Below are 16,983 nucleotides of genomic sequence, written 5' to 3'. Positions count from 1 at the left end.
TGGAATGCTTTACCCTAGTCTGTTGTTACATCCTCAAACCCTGACAGCTTCAACCTTAAACTGTCTACTGTGGACCTCACCCCATTCCTAAGAGGTCCGTAAAGGGGATGAGCACCAGAGTGCCTACCGTCCCTGTCCTACTGTCCCCATTTATTTGTATTCATTTCCTTCATTCATGTCCATGTTCATATTTATACCTGCTATCTTGTACATGTTTGACAAATTAAATAACATATATAGCTGAAAGAGAACAATCATGTTTCTCTGAATCTTCTATTTCTCTAACAAAGTTTCTTCATAAACTTTCTTCCAGCCCTCTTATCATTTTAATAAGTATCCTCTGGATTTGCTCTAGCTTGTCCTGCGAGGATTTGTCAAATGCTTTACTGAGGTTAATATTCTATCAAATTCCCATGATTATCCCTTTAAAAAAAATCAGTTTTGCTATGATTTATTCTTAATAGGTCTAGACTGGCTCTTCTTTTTCACACTTTTTCACTTTTTCATATATGAGCATAATTATGTAATAACTATATTAATTGGATATAATGAAACAATAGGACAGGAACGGTAGGCATGTTTGTGCTCTTATGCACACCCCTTACAGACTTCTTAGGAAGGAGTGAGGTCAATTGTAGAGAGTTTTTGGTTAAAGCTTTGGGGATTTTGAGAAGAGACCACAGAGTCAGATAGTGTGTTCCAAGCTGTAATAACTCTGTTACAGAAGTCATATTTTCTGCAATCAAGATTGAAACAGTTAACATTGAGTTTAAATCTATTGTTTGCTCTTGTATTGTTATGATTGAACCTAAAGTAGTCTTCAACAGGAAGGACATTGCAATAGATGATTCTATAAGTTAAACACAGGTCTTGTTGAAGGCAGCGGAGTTCTAAGTTTTCTAAATTCAAGATTTCAAGTCTGGTGGCATAAGGTATTTTGTTGTATTCAGAGGAGTGGAGAACTCTTCTTGTAAAATATTTCTGGACACGTTCAATTGTATTGATGTCTGAAATGTGGTATGGGTTCCAGACAGGTGAGCTGTATTCAAGAATTGGTCTAGCAAATTTTTTATAAGCTCTGGTTAGCAGTGTAGTGTTTCTGGAGAAGAAGCTACGTAAGATTATGTTTACAACTCTTAAAGCCTTTTTTGCGATGTAGTTGCAGTGGACTTTGGCACTTAGATCATTGGATATGAAAACTCCAAGGTCTTTTAACAGGGTGGAGTCATCTGTAAGGTAATGTCCATCGAGTTTGTATTTAGTGTTTAGATTCTTTTTTCCAATGTGTAAGACAGAGCATTTGCTGGTTGAGATTTGGAGTTGCAAATATAACTGTAATATAAATATAATTTATATTTGCAATATAAATCTATTGCAAACTGGGAGAAGCTGCCACTAGAAGTAAATAAATTAGCTCCAGTGCTACGGATATACTTGCACAAGATTGTAGCTGAAGAAAATAATGTTATTCATTACCTGTATACTACTGTTTGTATAGCTATTGTTTTCTTACTAAAGCTAGTAAGCCAAGGTAAGCTATGAGCCACGGTGGCGCAATGGTTAGAGTGCAGTACTGCAGCTACTTCTTGTGACTGCCTGCAATTTGGCAGTTTGAATCTCACCAGGCTCAAGGTTAACTCAGCCTTCCATTCTTCCGAGGTGGGTAAAATAAGGACCCAAATTGTTGGGGGCAATATGGTGACTCTGTAAACCGCTTAGAGAGGGCTATAAAGCACTGTAAAGTTATATATAAGTCTAAGTGCTATTGCTAAGTGCTATTGCTAGTAATAAATTTCTTGTATGCATATAGAGATAAATATTTTTATATCTATTTTATAGATTGATAAAGTGTGGAATTTCACTTTACAGGTCACCTGATGGCTGAAGAATTAGCAAAATGCTGATTTAAAATGAATTGGATAGAAGCTGAAGGGAACCTGCCAGAAGATCCTCGTGAATCAGCTTCCCAACTTGAGACCAGGTAGCGTACTGCTTAAAAACACATAGATCAGGGCTGTCAAACTCATGGCTCATGGGCCAGATGTGTCATGCGCTGGCCATGATGATGCCTGGTTTAGCAAAGGGGGAAAGTCGCAATACATCACGTGACACTGCCGCGAGTTTGACACCTCTGACAAAGATATAAACTCTCATTTCTTCTTCTATATATATATATATATATACTGTACACACAAAAGTGTGTGTATGTTCATATGTATGTTTTAAAGCTGTTTTTAAGAACTCAAAGACCTACAAAATCAAAATGTGAATGTACGTAGTATTTACTGTAAACCACAATGATAAGGAAATGATGAAATAGCTATTGCAGCATCACAATCAAACCACAGTATGTAAATCATATAGTTTGCTGCTTGAACTGCAAACTTCTACATATATATGTACCAAAAGTTTAAGTCTTTGTTTAAAAACAATATACATCAGGCTTACTTAGCATTTGCCAAAAAAATAGGTGCTCCAAAAGACTTTATTTTGGATTTCGGCAACACTGTTTTGGAATCAAGGCAAGTAATTTACTTCTAAATAATAATTATTTTACATTTTTTCAGAAGGTAGACAAAAAAAAGTTAACCTATATGGGAAGTAATAAAAGTGAGCATTTTTAATTATTTCATATTTCAAATGAATCCATAGAAGAAAATTGTGATTTTAATTTTCTGTAGCTTAAACACCCAGTTCCAAGTCTTCTAATTCTTTTAGAAGGGTAGCCTCTTTCTGAATTTTCTCCATCTACAATACAGACATAAGACAATCTTACTTAGTACACATAATGAAAAAATAGTATAAAGTATCATCAATAATTATTTGATTATTTTGAGTATCAGATTTAACATTGCCTGTCTTCCAGATTCTATGTTCTCCCATCTATTCAGATATGAAAAATGAAGCCTCTAAGCTGCCTGAAATAAAATAATAAAGCTAATATTTAACAATAGAGCTTATAAAATTGTGTAAGGTTTAGAAAACTTATGTGAAACAGATTGCATAAATAAAAGAAGTCCTTTCTCGTCCAATACCCAATTTCATTTATAATTATCACTGTCAAAAGTCACTAGCACTGGCTGTTTGACTATCATGCTGGTGACTAGGAACTATCTGCTTAAGAAGCAAAAGAAAGTCTTTACTATGAAACTGACTAGGGTCTTGTCAGTTAAGAGGCAGCAGCTGCTAGTTGACTAATTGTTTACAAAGTAACACTAATATACATTTTCAGAATTCAGGTGATGTACAAATCATAGACAACTCTATATCTTAAGAATATGATAAGCATACCTGGTTTTTCTCTAGCTGTTTACCTGCAGCAGCCTGATCTTTTAGCTGTTCAATAGCCTTGAGTTTCTGTAATTCAGAAAACATGGTTAAAAGCAGGTCAGAAAAAACAGATTTAATTTGTTTTCTGCACGTATGTGGAGGTGCATGCAAATTATGTATTTTTTTATTGAGCCAAAAGAGAATCCTCTAGGTTACCAATGTCTTTATATTCATTTCCAATATACTTGGACTTATCACATCAGATGTCTCAGCTGGACATGAATTCCAGAAAGTTTGAGAAGAGGGATGATAAAGAATAAGGCAGATCTTCTTTGTTGGTTACTTCCAGATCATTTTAACTGGAGAGGGTAAAAATCTGGAGACTTCTTACATATTTCTTTCCACTGACCTGTGCTCTCAAAGAAATAAAATGGATGTTTTATGAACTAAATTGCTGTGGTTTGTAAACCAGCCAATCTACAGAGATGGAAGGGGTTCAAAAAATTCAAGATGGCAGCCATAATGATAGTTATAGTGGCTACCTTTTTGAGACTGAATACTTGGAAGTCTTTGGATGCCTTACACAAGTTTTCAGGGGCCACATGTGGTCCTAGGGCCTTATATTATGTACCTTGGCCTTATAGCTCCAGCTGTCACAATAGTAAGAAAAAGTAAAACAAAGATAACTAATACTACTGTTTAACAAAAGGAAATGGGGAAAGGATCTATCAATAATTTTTGTTAGGAAAAACTTACCTTTTTAAGATTTTTTATCTTTTTCTCCAACTCAGGATCTCCTGATGTTTCAGAGGATATTGTATCACTCAATTCACTTTGTACTGGAGGAGCTGGAGTGATTTCCTGGTTCCCTTTAGCTCTCGCCTCCTTTAATGAAATGCATCAAGTTAAGACGAATTTTAAATGAAACCATTCTAGGCAGTAATTTTATTAATTATTGAAATGTTTTGAGTTCTCCGGAATGTTTAACTTTGGCTTATCTGATAGTGAAAGAGTGGACACTTTGAGCTTAATACAAAATTCTATGCAGAATCCTACTAAACAATGGTTTACCAAATACTATTGGTTCATGCTTAAGAAAAAAAAATAAAAACTGCTATACCTGTTTAGCCACCTTCTTGGCTTCATGCTTCTTTTGATTTTTAAGTGCTGTTTTAGATAATGGCTTATCACCACTTTTTGACTGTGTTCTCATGTTCTGAGGTGGCTCATCCTCATGCTATGAGGAAGGAAATCAACACAAAAATAATTGATGTATATATAACCAACTATAATTAACTGGTGCAGAGGCATAGAAGACATCGCAGGTATCTTTCTACACACTTTCGTGAAGATAATGGTTACTTACCAATTTAGAACTAGTTACAGGCTTATTTCTAAGAGCTGGAGGTCTATAGGCTGGGGCAGCCTTTGGTTCCTCATTTAACACTTTGCTTGGAACAGCATGGTATGTTATTGGCTTTTCTGGAAATACTCCATCCAAAAAGGGCTGCCAAGTAACTTGCCAAAGTTCTGCATTTGGCTGAACTTCATATCTGTATAAGACAGAGCCAGTATAATGCCAGATCTTGAATCCATTCCCAACACGTAGCCTTGGAGAACATGTAGCTGTTACTATATGCTCTCCATCAGGGCACCAGGCAAAATATGTAGAATCAGAAGCTTGTGGTTTGGAAATAAGTCTGTAGTTTTTAATATCCCATACATCAAGTTGTCCACTAAGATTCCCAAATCCAGCTAATACTAAGATATGTCCTTGAGGACTGTAATAGAGAGCATTGTGGGGACCAGTCCCAAAGTCAAACACAGGATCACATTTTAGATTGAAGACAGTAGCTTTAGCAGGCATGAAACCATACACAACGCAGAACTCTGTGGCATTGGGATTCCAAGCTGCATCATAAATTGGACCATTTTTTGCTGTACAGAAAAAAAAAAGCTGAAATTGTAAAACAATATCTAAGTTATTGAGAGACAAGTAAAATAAAAAACTTAAATTTAACACAAAATATAGTTTACAATTGTTCAATGAAATCATAAGTGCTACTAAATTTTGGTAATTTAGTACTACAATTCAAGGTATAAAATCTATACAGTTTCATTGAGTGTAATCATGTAGAATAAAAGTAATTAAGCAGTTTTTAAAGAGAGAAGTCCTTAAAATTGGTTGGGAGCCCCAGAGTCTCTTTCTACATAATAGTCTAGAAAGAGACTTCTCATACAGAGTTGGTCTCTCTGTCCTATAAACATCTTTTTTATATAATGAAATTTTTCACTTTAAATCTTACATACTTCACTCCATTTCCGTCAGTAAGTACTGGCTGGTCATAAGATCTAAATATGGCTCTTTAAAGGTGATCTTCAAATTCTCATACGAATCTATTTCCATCATGTGTTTGAATGCTTTAAAACATAATATAAATTTTATTAGAGTCACTTACGTAGTTGTACGACAGCCGTTTCTCCATTGGTTGCTATGTAATGTAGAGTTTGTTCTCCATAATAAGATGCTCCTGTTTTATCAACTTCTGTACTAGCTATCACAAGCATTGCAGTGGCTATTCAGATGGAGAAAAAAAAGGATATTTTTAAAAAGAAGCTACACAGTAATCTGTTTTTTTAAAAAACAAAAACAAATAATAAACATAGCTATATGTACTCTTGCAGTCTGAAGAGCAATATGATTTTAAAAAACTAGCTTCGGATAAAGGAGACCATTTTAACCCCAACATCTTTCTATGTTTCTTTTAAATTGTAATGGGCTACAATTTCCAGAGAATATAATGGCTAGAAATTATGAAAATAGTTACTTAACATAAAAAACGGTGCAAATTAGGAAAAGTTGCTTTGGTTTCTCCTCCAAATCCTTATTCCTAAAACAGAGTCTGCACAATGGGAACATTCAGAAATATTTCTCAGTGTATTCTGAAGAGCTAACTTTCAAATAAATGTAGAGAAGATCACTGTATGTTAGAGTTATACAGAATGGGATTGACATAGCATAATACCAAGTATAAGTGTCCTTTGGGCATTTTGATTATTGAAGCCTATATGCTGACTACATATAGAAAAAGAAAAGTCGACTCAAAGCTTTTTGTAAAAAAATACCTTTGCTATTCCACAGCATTTTCACCCTATCAGCTTTAAAGAAGCTTTTGTTTGCCAGTGCAGATTGTAGGCCTTCAAAGTTAGGATATTGGTAAAGCCTTACAAAAGATGGGGCTCCTTTGGTTCCAGGAACATAAACAGCAACCTGCATTAACAAGATGTGAAATATCTGTTAAAATAAACATTAAAAGTAGGTATGTTCTAAAATCTGGATGAAATTAAAATTGTGCTGGGGAAAGAATTCAAAAGGAAGCACCTTGGTTGACTGATCTCCTGGCGACAACACAAAATCACTGATTTTCTGCAGATGAAGCTTATTTGCAATTGTACCTGCAAAGATCACCATCCTCAAGTTAACAAAATAAACAAAAACTTTTGCGAATTGTTAGGTAGCATTCCAGCAAGTAGTAAGTAAATAATTGTAAAATATATTGTATATTGTATATTATACTCTGTATTTTTCAGAGTATAAGATGCAATTTCCCCCCCTAAAAGAGGATGAAAATTTGGATGCTCTTATACATCAAATGTAGCCCCGCTACCCGCTGGCCCCTACCCGCTGGCCTCTGCCTCCCAGCAGTTTACCTCCTTGCAGCAAACAGCCCATTTCAGCTTCAGCACAGCCTGACTAGCACAAGCAGTTGACTGTCAGTTGGATCGGCCTCCCAATCCTCAGCTGTTTCAGGATGCAGGGAGTGCCATTGCCTATTACCGGGCGGGTGCTGTTTGCTGCAAGGAGGCAAATTGTGGGAGGCAGATTTTTTTTCTTCTACTAATCAGGCTGTGCTGAAAATGAAACTAAAGCAGGCTGTTGGCTGTTTGCTGTAAGGAGACAAATTGCTGGGAGGCAAAGACAGAATTTTTTTCTTGTTTTCCTCCCCCAAAAAGGTAGGTACGTCTTATAGTCCGGAGCGTCTTATATTCCGAAAAATAGGGTACATGGCATATTTGCTACTTTAAAAGATTTTACATGAATTGTATATCTTTGTAAGTATGAGAAAATAACTGACTATAAATTTTATCTCAAACAGATTTAATTTAATGTAAATCTTATAACATAAAATATTTTAAAGCTTAAAATGACTGCATTTCAAGTAAAAAAGTTTAGAAGTAAATAAAAAAATAAAAGTAAACTTTCATATTACAGATAGCTCTCCACTTACAATAGTTTGTTTTGTGACCATTCTAAGTTACAACAGCACTGAAAAAAGTGACTTCTGACCATTTTTCACACTTATGACAATTAAATCATCCTCTGTTCACATGATCAAAATTCAGATGCTTGGCAAATAACCAGTGATATTTATGACGATTGCAGTCTCCCGAGGTCATGTGATCATCTTTTGCAAGCAAAGTCAATGTGGAAACCAGTTTCACTTATCAACTGCAGTAATTCACTTAACTATGGCAAGAAAGGTAGTAAAATGGGCAAAACTCATTTAACTGTCTCAGGAACAGAAATTTTGGGCTCAATTGTGTTTGTAAGTCGAGGAATACCTATTCTTAATGGAACTTCAAAACTGTATTAAAGACTAAAGGTGGGAACTGCAATAAAGCAAGCAGCTGAAAACATAAGAAAATAATGAAAAGATTAAACATGGAATGCTTATCTAGAGAACAAGAACTTGCATACTGAAGTCGTTGTTTTCAAAGAAATGAACTTCATTGTTAACACTCCTGGCACACAGGCTTTCATCATCTGACCAGCAAGGACACCTAATGATTAGAGAGTGAAGTGGAGTGGAATAAATATTAAAACCAACACCTGGTAGTTGTGGCCTTCAGAAATATTTTTAAAAAGCAGATTTAAAAAAAAATAACATTAAAAGTTATATATTTAAGTTGTAAATGTGAAAGACAAATTCAAAGATTCTATCATTACTTATTATATTTTCAAATGTCACCATGAATATGTTCTTATCTGAAAACAAGTTACATTAAAAAAAAATTTAAAAAATCAGTGCTTTGAAAAACAGAGGACATGCATGGAGAACACGGCTTATGGAACCTTTCTTTTTTGACCACAGGACCCATCTTTATCTTTTCTGTACAATGAAATGATATGTTATGTCATTTACATGTGTGTTGCTGTATTTGCTTAGACACATACACTTGGAAGCACAGGTCAGGATGTACACATTCTCTTCTGGGTCATGTGGTCAGGAGGGATAGGAATTCAGAATGAAGCTGGTAGAAACTTTTGAGTAGCTGCCCATAAGCATGCCGTGGGACAATATGTTTAGAATTTTTGTCTGTCCAACCCACAGACCATTTTCCAACTCTTTTTTTTTTTTTTGCTGGCTTCTATTGCAGACCAAATCTGGTCTTCTTGCATTCAGTTTTGTAGAGTTACTGTGTTGAGATCTAGAAATACAGAGATCTAAGCAACTTTCTGCAGAGTTGAAAACTGTATTAGACAATTAGATAGTCTAGTGTCTTCAAATACCATGTTCTAAATAGTAAAATACATTGAAATACTACTTGCCAGTTCTGTGACTTTTTCTGGATGAATGACTTCAAGCATTTTCCATTTTTCACACTGAAAAGTTGAAGGTTGGGTTCCCGTGCACCATCTTTTGCAGCTACAACATACCAAATCCATACATTATACCAACATCTCCAAAATCATCTCTGTTCCTCTCCAGTGTACCACTGACCCTGGTGACGTTTTGTTGCAAATCTTTTATTATAGAAAAGGAGCTTTTTCCCCACGGTCCCATTTTGTCAAGTACAAAGATAGTATTTTTATCATCAAAAAAAGCTAACCGTGACAGCTTTCTTCCTCTCAAATCAAAATTAGCCATTCTTGCTGCTGTAAGATGAAATTCACTATACTACTGGATAAGACAATCCTCAGTTGTCAACCCTTTTGCTGACAGAAAGATATTTATGTATTTGAAAAATACTTGTACTGTTTTTTCCCTGCAATATCATCTTAACTGCCAACGGTAGTGGAGGTAATGGAGAAAATAGATGGCATGACAAATCACAAAGCAATTTCCTTTTTCTGTCTTTGCAGCAGAGCCATTTTGTAAAACATTGCATAAAAAAGTTAATCACATTCTTCCCATCCTACCTTTAGAAAAAGGAAATAATATCACATATGGTTAAGTCTTGGAGGCCTGGATTGTTTGTTAAGTGTAGAAGTGTAGAGATACATGGAAATGTGCAGTACACCTTCAAATATTTTAATTTATCTATTAAATTTATTTATTAAATTTCTATGCTGCCCATCTCCCCTACATGGTGACTGTGGACTGCACAGAAATTTAATACCTGAAGAATATCGCACAGAAGAAAACCAATACATCTCTATTGTATTGAGTTCACAATATGAAATAATATATTTAAGTTAAGGAAATCAATATTGGGGATTGATTAAACTTTTGGGGCAATACAATGAGAGGTCAGAAAAAGGAAACATAAACTCAAGTCAAACTTTTTTTTTTTTTGCTGCTTTGGAATGAATCCTTTTTTTCTCAGATGTTCCATATTTTGAATGTTCCAGTTCAGAACAAAAAAATCTATCTGATCATTATATTATTCAAAATTAGCATAGTTGCTGTCATGTTTGCAGTAGCTGGAGAACAACTTAGAATACTCACTTGTATAAAGCTGCCATGTCACCAGGACATTGCTCTTTGGAGAGAATTCAAGGCAAACTGCCTTTGGCAGATCAAAAGAATGCAGCAGATTGTGGTTGGTGACATTTACAATGTTTACTCTGGAACCAAAAGAGGTCAGCTCAGTCAAGCTTGATTACTCTGGTTAATTAATAGCTATTTAGCTGTTCCTTCTAAATTAGCTCAATTCCCAATCACAGAAAACAGATTCATTCTTCCAGTTAATATGTTGCTTGATATTCCATCAATGCAATAATTCAGAGAGCATCAAAACATAATTAAAATAAATTAGAATATAAATATAGAACTCCAGAGTTTCCAAAACTTGTACACACATATTCACTAAAATGTCCTTGAGAATCAAGGTAAGTAGACATCATTTCCCCTCTGATACATCACATTGCCCCTTTTCCCCTTGGCGAAAGAAAATAAAGTACCTATAGTAATAGGAACCTTGGGTACAATTCTAAAATACCACTTGAAGACCATCAGTCAACTTCAAAAAGCAATTTTACTTGGAATATTTTACATCCTGCGACAATATTTTTAACATCTCAAACAACATCTGCCTACTCCAGGCTCAGATAAAACTGCCAAATCCAATCTAAACATCTGGCTGACCAACTATAAATTATGAAATTTATATGCTCCCAATGATTCTCCCAGTGATTCTTGGTGACATACAATTATTTAAAAACATTAAAAAATGCAAAATCTATAAAAAACATGATGTGATAATAACCTGGAAGCAACAAAAAGGAAGAAAGAGACATCAGTTATCTTTTCCAAAGGCCTCGGCAAATAGCCAGGTCTTTAGGGTTCCTTGAAACACTAGTAGGGTGGGAACATCTGAATTTCAAACTTCATTCCAGAAGATAGAGTACTGTTGCAGCGAAGGCGCCAGGGGTTCAGCGAGACGGCATTGTTTAATCGATGAACTCCAGAGTGCACCAACCCTGTTAATTAGAGCTAGCCAGGCAACTACTATGGGGGGAAACAGTCCCAAGCATTTAATAAAATCAGTGGAAACTACAAAAACCAACTGTTTATAATCATTACATCGTGTGGTATGATAAAACCAAAAAGAAGTTTGCAAATTTATCTGTTAATCTTATTGCTGGAATATTTTATGAAAATTTATTTCTTTATTCATTAGTTTATTTGTTTAATTATATGATCACCCATCTGAAATTCATGACTCTGAGCTAACAACAGTTAAAAATACCATAAAAACATAAGTGTAAAAAACAAATGTAATCAGTAAGTGAGGTGAAAACAATACAAATCAACATAGCCATTGCACAGATTCTGCCACAAATAGATGGAGCATCCTCTGCTGTCAAGATCTAATGAGATAGGTAGACATAATCAGGGAGAGAATATTGTACTACCTTTATAAAATTAAGCAGAGGTACTCTACTTATCCAAAATATCGTAATATAAAAATAATTTGTACTCGCATCCCATCAAAGTACAGAAAGTCCTCAACTTACAACCAGCCCCTTAAAACGTGGCTCTGGTGATTTGCATAGGGCCCTGTTGGGGATGTTCCATAACTGGAAATAGTTAGTGGATTAAAAGAAGGCTCCACCTCTACTATATTTTATATTGATTCCTTCCTTTGCTAATTTTTGTTAATGTTAATATTTGCCATATTTATCATTAAAATATTTTAAATAGTTTAAATTTATTTTGTAGGCCACCCAGAATCACTTGATAAGTGAGATAGGTAGCATATAAATTTAATAAATAAATAAATGTACTAGTATAGCCAAGTTCATTATATCTTTTCCTATTCCTAATACATCAATTAATAAATGGAAATATCTGAAGCTTATCAATTTTTTATAAAATAAAATCTTAGAATTCGCATTAAATAACAAAATAGGCCTATCGCTAATACAGAATTTAGGATGTTTGCCTGGTTTTACAATCAATCTTATATACACCTCATAAAAGGAAGAGGCAATTGGTTACAAATCCCACAGAAAAATGTAACTTTACATCTTGTGCTCTTTTTGGAAAAGATTCAGTCATGATTCTCATCCAAGACAAATTCCTTGGAATCCAAATGAAACTCAATATATTTTACTGATTGCAAAAGTCACAGTAACCTGCTTTATAATAATGAAGTATGCAAAATACTTTCCTACTGGAGGGAATATCTGGTTAAAATTAATGAGCTTATTTAAGCAATGCTTTTAATATATATTATTAGAAATATAAACACCCCAAACACAGAAAGACTAACTTTTCTCCATTGCCCCATGCAAAAAGGGATCCATCTCTGTTGAAAGTAAACACCTTTGCATTTTTCCCAAAATCCCTGAAAACAAAAACATAAATAAATTAGAATTCAGATAACTCTTATAAAGAAAAAAGAAAATTATTTAGATGAAATATAAAGTATCAATTTTAAAAAATGCTTCTAACAAAATATTATTTTGATATAAAAGAAATAAACATTACTATCAAATTAAAAAGAGATGAAACAAGCCAGATGAGATCTATCTCCCACCCAAAACAGAACCAAATACAGATTTAAGTATGCATTCCAGTAACACAATGGTATGTCAATAGTATACTTGTTTCATTTCTGTCTCAGGTGTGTGGATAAAGAAAGATGCTAATGTGTTTCTCTAAAAAGAAGGCTGGGTCTTATTTTCTTTTGACCCTCCAAAAAAAGGCTAGGCCTTCTTTTTGGAGGGTTCTAATAATTGACTCACCTCGCGGCGGTGGCACCAACAGCCCCGCCCAGCAGCCCACTTCTGGCCCACTTCTTCTGCAGCCACTTGCCGCCACTCACACGCATCGCCCCAGCATCTGTTTCACCTTCAGATGCGTGCTAGAAAGCCCTTTGTAGCCAATAATAGAATTCATCGATCCAGAGCTGTTATCGGCTGCAGATAACAGATGCCAGCAGGCATCTGAAGGCGAAACGGTGGCCAGGGTGATGTGTGTAAGTAGCGGCAAGCGGTCACTGAAGAAGGCGAGGCTGGTGTTGGGGTGTGCAATGCCTGGTAAGTAGGGTAGCTCCACCCACCCCCATCCCTACCCTAGCTTATTTTTTATCTGTGTGTCTTACCCTACCTTCTGCACCCGTGGTGGGCGGGGTCTTGATTAGGGCTAATTTTGTAGGTGGGGCTTAATTTGATTGCATGCGCTCAAAAATATGATACGGCTTCTTTTCAAGATGGGTCATCTTTTTGGAGAAACATGGTAACTACCTACACTGCTCTTTTTTCAATATGTGGAATTGCTTCATTTTCCATTTAATACCCAAAAATGTCTGCCCTATCCACATTAGCACCCAAAGCTGTAAATGAATAGTCCAAAACATTCTGATTATTACAAAAACCTGAGTAATATTTGAAGTAGAAATTAGAAATGTACATTCACATTTCCAAAATTTAAGCTCTACCGAACATATGTAGAGGCATTCCATCCTCCACATATGTATCTGATTATCTGTTATTGTTATTTTTCAGTAACGGGCATCCTAAAATGTATACATTTAATAAAGCCAAAAATTAAAATACCTTTGAAATGTTGTATGCTCTGTAAAATGAGGTGACCCATGCAACATATAGAGTCCTTCAGATCCTCGTACTAACAGAATAATGAAATAAGTCATATGTTTATTTTGCTCCAAATTAATTACTCCTTAGTTTCATACAGTAGAGAAAATTCTAAGTTAAATGAACATATTTCAGTTGAATAAAATATGAATATATATTTTGTGTAATAACCATGCCAATTAGTGAATAAGCAAACCTGAAGCCTCATATTTATTTATTTGTTTATCAAATATATATTGTGCTCATCTTGAAGTTTGAGGCAACTGTGAATCACTTACAACATAATAAAGCAAATGGATGTAAAAACAATCATAAGTATAAAAACAGATTAAAATTACAAAAACCATGGGTCTAGAGTAGAAAGGTAGTGGTGGTTTCTGTTCTGATACTATCCATTTCCATCCAACAGCTGCTCCTTCAGGGCCTCATGCCAATTGGCATAGCCAGGTTTTAAAGCATTTCCTGAAGGCCAGAAAGAGGGGGAGGGGAACACCCCACCTCATGCAGCAATATGTTCCAGAGGGTGACGGCTGTGGCAAAAAAGGCTCTTCTGGACCTCACTGGCTACTATTCCTTGGCTGATATGGTCTGCAATAGGTTCTTCTGCCAGCATGAGTGGAGCAGGCCAATCCCATTGCAGCAAGGCGGCTCCTGAAATATCCTAGACCTATGCCATAGAGGGCTTTAACCAACCCCTTTAATTGGACCCAGAACAGATCAACTGCCAGTGCAACTCACATATCAGTGGAATTACATGTACTGCATTAGAGGCCTCTGAAACTCTACATGCAACTGCATACTCTGTAACTGCCTAGAATTGCTTCAAAATGAAATAGTGGCAAATAAATTGAATAAGTAAAATAAAATAATTCTGGACAAATTGTAGCTTCTGAATATTCTTCAAGGGTAGCCCCAAGTAGAATGTGTTGCAAGAATCCAAACCCAATCAGGGCATGAGGAACTGAGCACAGAGCTTCAAAATACAGAAAAGGATTCAGTTGGTGCACAACCTGAAGTTGTGCAAAGGCTGTCCTAGCCACGACTGCCATTAGCCCCAAGTTGTAGAGTCAGCATGCCACAAAATACTGGTTACAGGAAGAACAGTGGGAAAGGAGTACATCTCTATTTGCGGCTTAGAAGCACCCACAAGGCACCCATCAATCAATCAATCAAATTATGCAGCTGTTTCTCTCACAGAATACTCCAATAATCCAAAATAATCCAATGCTTAATGTGGCAGTATACTTTAGCATGATATAAAAGTTATATCATGTTATATTTAGTATGATATAAAAGAAGTTGTGAATGCTCCAACACTGGAAGTTTTTAAGATGATGTTGGATATCCATTTGTCTGAAGTGGTGTAGGGTTTCCTCCCTAACCAGGGGGTTGACTTCCAAGGTCCCTTCCAATTCTGTTATTATATTATATAAAGTAGAGGAGAAACACATTCACAATTTCTACTTAGCACTTTTATTTTAAGTGCTTTCATACTGACTTAAATCCCAGAGAAAACCAGTACTTGGAACAAAATTACTTTAAAGCAAATATTGAAATATGTACAAACACATTAATATTACATATCTCATGAAGTGGCACTTACTCTCTAATGTCCCATTGTTAGTTATTTCATTGACCTATTAACTCCAGTAAAATGGAAGGTAGTCATTTAAAATTAAGTCTAGGAGCATGCCTCTGGCATTAGCTTTGCAGAAATATTTTAAAAGATTACTTACAATGCTATTGTGATGCAAACTAATATAAAACATAAAAGAACACTTAAAATGAATACTACAATAAATGTAAAACTAGTTTAGGTTGGATTCAAACACATCTTCATATGAGTTTAATACACTGCTTTACTTGAGTTCAGAATTACGTAACTGTACAAACGTTCAAGATACAGCTCTGCTTCAGGATTCTGGTCTGAATGATTTATGCCAGAGAAAAGCACGGTGGCATGCATGATGACTCCACTCCCTCTCTCTTTAATCTCTAGGACTTTTGTGGTGCTCAAATGCTTTCATTGGCAATCTAGGACATTTCCTAAATTGGAAAGTATAGCATGAGACAAAAAGCAGCCTCAGGCATGCATGAATTAGAGATCCTTGGCACACACTGAGCTTGGTTGTTTTCATGCAGACATTTCATTACCCAAACTAGGTAACATCATCAGACAATATTACCTAGTTTGGGTAATGAAATGTCTGCATGAAAACAACCAAGCTCAGTGTGCGCCAAGGATCCCTTATTTCAACCCTTAGCTACAAATATTCTCATTTATCGGTATGCATGAATATATCGGATGAAAGGGTTAGGACAGTATCTGCCCGAGCATAACCCTAAGCAGGACTTTAGTACCACAGCAAACATTAAGCATTTCACCATTAGTTGAGTATTCTGCAAGAGAGTTCAGAGGTTATCTTATCATCTGGCACATACTAGTAAATTAGGGCCAGGTAGTGACTGGGCAATGAAGCCTCTGTAATAAGGATAAAACCTGCCAAACTGAAAAAGAGCATTTAGGAATACATGAGAAAACAATATCATTCTGGCGAGTTATCACTCAAAAAATTGGAGGGAGGAAATTATGTAGGTGATAATAGATAGAGGAAGTTGGAAAAGATGAGGAAAGTGTCTTGGGTATTACCATATTCCAAACCTGGCTTCTCTCTAAGTCTTGGATGAGTGAAAAGACGACTAGATTCTTTAGATTCTGAATGAGTGTAAATGTGCTGAGTGAGCATAAACGAACATTTTGGGTACATACAATGCATTTAGTAATGTTTGTAAGCTTAAAACTAACGTTCTTCAAAAAGTAACTTTTTCCAGTCATGGTTGAACCCAGACTGTGACAAAATGAGTAATGGAATGTAAGCAAGTCCGATATTTCAGATACTGCTCCCTCGAGAATGCTTCTGTCTGCTGCTAAGCCCCTGTATATACAAGCAACCGAATGCTCTTCCCCGACAACTCTTTCCTATTAGAAGCCTACGTTCGCCATGAACATAATACCAAAAGTGTTCTGCACAGACACCGATCACTGGAGAGCTACAACCCCTCCCCCCACCCCAAAAAGTGAAGGCTTAAACAAAATCCCGCTAAAAATTGCCGCCAGTGTGTGACGTTCTCAGGCCTCTACCAGACATCACAACAAGCCTTACAATGAGAACCATCTTGATACAGAATGAGTCTGGTTGATTTATTCTGAACCCACCTGCCAAGAGCGGCGTGGGAGCCGCCATCTTTATCCGGATGCGGCACTTGTTCTTCCGGGTGGCGCACAGCGGGTCACAGCAGAAAACTGTACACGTCTGCTCTGCCCTCCATCGCCAGCTCAATAGCGGAGTTTTTTCCGGGTGACGTGTTGCAAGCTGAAGGGGAGG

At 35.9% G+C, this 16,983-nt stretch overlaps 1 protein-coding gene and 1 long non-coding RNA gene across 2 annotated transcripts in view; one reads left to right on the top strand and one right to left on the bottom strand.

The window, feature by feature from the left end:
* The window catches only part of LOC131200415 (uncharacterized), a 15,591-nt gene extending 11,186 nt beyond the window's left edge, over positions 1–4,405 (top strand). The window contains exons 2-3 of the long non-coding RNA XR_009155609.1: positions 1,870–1,981; positions 4,062–4,405. This is a non-coding gene — a long non-coding RNA (uncharacterized LOC131200415). The remainder of the gene's footprint in view (positions 1–1,869; positions 1,982–4,061) is intronic.
* EIF2A (eukaryotic translation initiation factor 2A) lies at positions 2,262–16,983 on the bottom strand. The gene is made up of 14 exons (XM_058187099.1): positions 16,815–16,983; positions 13,559–13,628; positions 12,271–12,345; positions 10,002–10,120; positions 8,882–8,978; positions 8,030–8,112; positions 6,653–6,726; positions 6,397–6,541; positions 5,730–5,846; positions 4,637–5,208; positions 4,391–4,507; positions 4,027–4,155; positions 3,292–3,357; positions 2,262–2,748 (listed from the first exon to the last, which is right to left on the bottom strand). Exons 1-14 carry the CDS (start codon positions 16,840–16,842, stop codon positions 2,683–2,685), a joined length of 1,758 nt encoding a protein of 585 aa, XP_058043082.1. The 5' UTR covers positions 16,843–16,983; the 3' UTR covers positions 2,262–2,682.

This window comes from Ahaetulla prasina, chromosome 6 (assembly GCF_028640845.1).
Source record: "Ahaetulla prasina isolate Xishuangbanna chromosome 6, ASM2864084v1, whole genome shotgun sequence".
Taxonomy (NCBI): Eukaryota; Metazoa; Chordata; class Lepidosauria; order Squamata; family Colubridae; genus Ahaetulla; species Ahaetulla prasina.
This window is presented reverse-complemented; position numbering and strand designations above follow the sequence as displayed.

Bases quoted from the DNA above. Each gene is read 5' to 3' on its own strand.
- EIF2A (XM_058187099.1), bottom strand. From the start codon at position 16,842: ATGGCGGCTCCCACGCCGCTCTTGGCAG. The intron at 13,629-16,814 runs GTGGGTTCAGAA...TTATTCTGTTAG, and splicing joins TCCCACGCCGCTCTTGGCAG to TACGAGGATCTGAAGGACTC. The intron at 4,508-4,636 runs GTAAGTAACCAT...CCTTCCTCATAG, and splicing joins CTGTAACTAGTTCTAAATTG to CATGAGGATGAGCCACCTCA.